The 5,061-nt window shown below is 29.9% G+C and overlaps 1 protein-coding gene across 1 annotated transcript; it reads left to right on the top strand.

Moving 5' to 3' along the window:
• The first annotated feature begins 372 nt into the window (after positions 1-372).
• LOC105449042 lies at positions 373-4,003 on the top strand. The gene is made up of 3 exons (XM_011688036.1): positions 373-686; positions 794-1,039; positions 1,655-4,003. Exons 1-3 carry the CDS (start codon positions 558-560, stop codon positions 3,881-3,883), a joined length of 2,604 nt encoding a protein of 867 aa, XP_011686338.1. The 5' UTR covers positions 373-557; the 3' UTR covers positions 3,884-4,003.
• Positions 4,004-5,061: the final 1,058 nt, after the last annotated feature.

Below are 5,061 nucleotides of genomic sequence, written 5' to 3'. Positions count from 1 at the left end.
AATAGAAAATATGCGGAATAATAAACACAAATTAAACTCTAAAAATAATATGTAATAATAAAAAATAAATTTTTTTAGTCATCTTTTAGACGACTTTGTGCTCTTTGGGTACTTTTATTTGAGTGTATTTCATTTCAGGGTTTTATTTCGGTGTTATTTTGATGGTTTTTTTAAGGCGTTAACCCTCAATTGAGTGTAACCTTCAATTGATGATCCGAAATCACACCCAAATTTGAGCGTCCTTTTTAAGTGTTAACACCCAAATTTGAGCGTTTTTTTTAGTGTTGAACACTCAAAGTTGAGAGTTTTTTTTCGTAAGGGTAATGCACATATATATACTTTATTCTTTATTAGCTTATTTAATATTGGATAAACAACAAGGATATCATGATGCATTATGTTTCATGCGTGAAACGGAACATCTTAAATTTTTCTATTATTTTAAATGTCAATTGTTATAGATATCGGTATAAACCTTCAAATATTAAAATTAAACAAAAAATAACTAAATATATTATTTCAAAGAACAGTGACTCATAATAAGTGGTATATACACGATGAATGCTCAAAGACGAAGAGGTTCTTACAAAGCTTATCTGCGTAATGATGATGCAGTACCTTACTCGACATTGCGCTCTCGCCAGAAACGAGCGCAAGTTCTACGTATTCCACAGCCTGCGGCTGAGGTTAGTATAACGTTTATTAAATGCTTATTAAATAATTAAAATATGCTTAAATCTTACAAATTTTCTAAATAAATAATAAATTTTTTAATGAGAATATAATGCCCTAGAATCTGATTATTGATGAGCAAATGAACGATGATGAGCCAATCAATAACGAAGAATGGAATAATATTGAAATGGAACAACTTCAACCGATTTTCGACGAAAATGTACACAGCGATAATGAGACTAACATTCCTATTGAATATGACAATAATAGTGATAACGAACATAACATGAGCGACGATGACATATTCGAAGATGCAGAGGAGCATTTTGATAATGCAGAATATGCACAAGAAGAAAATGAACCTGTAAGTGTTGTCACGATTTCGTCTTTTATATGTAATTTTTTGTAAATTTCAACAAGCTTAATATAAATATATTATAATGTATAAATTGATGAAAAGTTAGGCAAATAATTAAAAAAAAGCTTCGAAATTTCTGAATATATATCACTTACAAATTTTAAGCAGTATTTTTTAACATTATCTCTTAAATTTTAAGAAAAATTTGTAATTTGTCGTTAAATATAAAATACATTAAATTTAAATCAAATTTAAATGCAGAAAAAATATTAATAGTGAGAACAATACAGTAAAAATCAATTTCTGAACATATCTCACAATTAGTTGTTACCGTATTGTTTTCACTATTAATATTTTTTTCTGTATTTCAATTTAATTTAAATTTAAAGTGATTTTATATTTAATGACAAATTACAATTTTTTTTTAAATTTGAGAGAATTTTAAGAAATATTGCTTAAAACTTGTAAGTAAGATATGTTTAGAAATTTCAAAGATTTTTTTTAATTATTTGCTTAACTTTTCTTCAATTTATACGTTATAACATACTTATATTTACATATTTTTGTATTATTTCTTATAATTATAAGCAAATCAAGTTGCATAGGTACTTTTCTTTACAGATTCGAGTTCCGTTATATGATGGTTGCCAAATTTCTAAGGAAGAAGCCTACTTACTGCTCCTGCATTTCGCCATTCGACACCACTTAACAGACGTTGCTCTACAACATTTAATCGCCTTGGTAGACATGCTATTACCTAATATGGTTTTTCGAAGCAGTTTTCTGTTTTTAAAACAATTTCCTTCGTTAACATCAATCATTAAAAGTTATTATTGTCCGTCCTGCCACGTTATTTTGAATACGCAAAACGATGCCCAAAGACGTGATAAAACGTTAATATGTTCACAATGTAATGAAATATTTAATGAGTCATTTTTAAATTCCAAAATGCATTACTTTTTACGAATGTCCATAGAAGATCAATTGCGTGCTATTGTAAATAGCGATACATACACTTTAATGCGTAGAGAAAATAATTCTTACTCCGATATAACGTCCGGTTCTTTTTATAAATCATTAGTACGAAGTGGTGTAATTTCCGGTAATGATATAACGCTTCAGTTTAATACTGACGGTGTTCAATTATGTCGTTCGTCAAGTCTGTCTCTATGGCCAATTCAAATTTGCATCAACGAATTGCCATATACGATTCGAAAAGAAAAAATGATTCTTTGTGGATTATGGTACGGTCGCGACAAACCTAACATGCATTTATTTGTAAAACCTATTATCGAGGAATTAAGCGTACTGCATGAAAAAGGAATTTCTCGAAATGTAGTGGGCGAACCTGAGGTGCACATAAAAGTACATACCATAGTAAGTCCTGTCGATTCAGTAGCAAGGTCGATACTCCAAGAAATTGTACAATTCAACGGTCACTATGGTTGTTCTTTTTGCTTGCACGAAGGTGTGCAAGTACCCGTAGGAAGAGGAACTACCAGAGTATATCCGGGAGATATATGTATGCCTCGCACACTTCCACAGCATGAACGAGATTGTGAAGAAGCACTTAAAAATAACATTTCAATACGAGGTGTTAAAGGACCATCAGTTTTCATGCTGCTCCCAGTTTTTCATGTTATAAAGTCATTTACACCAGATTATTTACATAGTGTCTTATTAGGAGTAGTAAAAACTTTTACAGAAACAATTTTTGATCCTGCAAATCATGAAAAGCCTTGGTATATTGGAAGACACACTGCAGCTTTTGATGATAAATTATTGCAAATAAAACCGCCTTCTGAACTAACGAGAACACCTAGATCAATTACTGAAAGGAAAATTTGGAAGGGTTCAGAATGGAAAAATTATCTGTTGTACTATTCTATAATATGTTTAAAGAATAAAATGCCTGAAAGGTATGTTAAACATTGGTTTCTTCTAGTGTTTAGTATGCACGTGTTTTTAAAAGAGAAAATTTACGATGAGGAGTTTGCTGCTGCTGAAGTAGCTATAAAAACATTTGTTTTGGAAATTGGGGAATTATATGGAGTAGAATATTACAAATTTAATTGTCATTTAATGCTTCACATACCAGAAAGTGTTCGAAGGTTTGGCGCTCTTTGGGCATCGTCTACATTTCCGTTTGAGCATTATAACGGAGTATTAAGCAAAATGTTCAAAAGTTCCAATGCAATTCCAGAACAAATATGCAAATCATATTTACGATATAAGAGTGTAGAACAATTATCAACAACAGCGTTTTCACGTAGAAATTGTTCTCAGGATGCTAAGAACTTATTCAAAAGAATGAGTGAAGTATTTCGCCCACAACGGTGCATAACATATGGATCTGATCTAAGGCTATTTGGAAAATCTGTTCAAATTCAGTTATCAGTAATTGAAAAAACAGAAATAGAAGCTCTAATACGAGAAGAAATTCAAAATTATGCAGAGAAATTTGATCGGTTCATATTTTTGCAGATGTTGTGGCACACGGAATCTTATAAATTACTTAAAAAACGACATAATAGTACAGTAGAATTGCAAGACGGTTCCTTTGTTACGTTGCAATCTATATTGGGTATTCGTACTACATTGAGTAATGAATTAAAATACATTATCATTGGCAAGAGGTTGCAACCGTCTAATGAAGTTATATGTAGTACACAACAGTACCGAATTACGTCAAAAAATTTGTTTGTAATAGCCACTGCAACTGAAAATATTACTGCGTTTTTACCGAATGTAATGCGATCGAAATGCGTCAGAATGCCATACAGATGCACAAATGATGGTGACCAAACTTATTGCATTGTACGTCTTGTAAATAACGTTGAAACTGATTAGCAGTGTATATATTTTCTAAATTTCTGTTCGTTTGCACCATTATGTATTACATGTATTTCCTGCACATTGTATAACAAATCAATAAAAACTGCTTACAATTTCGTTTTTTACTATAAAAAATGTAGTTCACATTTATATTTCTTTTTTCTCCATATACGCGGTCATAAATATAATTTAAATAATTATAACATTATTATAATTTAAATATTAAAGAAACTGCAGATATATATTAAATAAATTTTGTTTTGCATATTATACTGTTTTTCGTAAATTATAGTAAAAATTATTTAAAAAACATTATGAAAGCATTGCTTAGCAATTTATATATATATAATTGCAAAAAGTATAAAAATAATCAATTATTTTCTCCGATTATATCGATTTTTAACATTGATATATTTCAAATTATTTTATTAAAATTATTTTTTAAATTCATAAGAATCCATTTAATATATGATCCCTATCTTTTCAAATAATTTGCATACGTATTACAATAATACGTTAGAATATCACTCGTCACTCGTCAGTAGTACACTAATACACTATTGCACTAATAGTATCACTACTCATCCCAGTAGTATCACTATTCATTATTATGGTATAAGTAGTGAAACTACTAGTGCAGTAGTGCAGTAGTACAAAAGTTAGCAGTGTTACTACTCGAATGAGTAGTAACACTATTAGTGACACTACCGCGAATTTCTTATTGCACTTCAACACTGCTAGTCACAAGTAGTGACACTACTAATATCAGCAGTGACACTACTATATTTCAGTAGTATTACTACTACACTAATAGTGCGCACTAGCAGTTCATTTTGATGAGGGCAGTTCGCGTCGTGACACGTTGGATTAGTTTGGTTAGTGTTGGGGTGTACGTGAGGTTATAATTCATCGAGGTTCTCTTCCACGTTATGTCAGATGAGTATTATAATATCTATTTTTAATATTTAATATTTATTAATTTGCAATTGAAATATTGAGATATATTTTGTAAAAAATATGAAAATGATCTCGCAAATTATCATGATTATCGTTATAAATCGATATTAATCCTATAAGATACATAAAGGATGTAGAGAAGAGTAAAGCACATTATACATTCTACTACTTTAAGAATTTTACTAAAAATAATCTTTTAGCAGAGTAGCGAAACGAGTAATTAAAATTGTAAATAT

This window comes from Wasmannia auropunctata, unplaced genomic scaffold (assembly GCF_000956235.1).
Source record: "Wasmannia auropunctata unplaced genomic scaffold, wasmannia.A_1.0 LD336078.1, whole genome shotgun sequence".
NCBI classification, from domain to species: domain Eukaryota; kingdom Metazoa; phylum Arthropoda; class Insecta; order Hymenoptera; family Formicidae; genus Wasmannia; species Wasmannia auropunctata.
The sequence above is the reverse complement of the archived record's forward strand: the minus strand, read 5'-3'. Positions and strand labels throughout refer to the sequence as shown.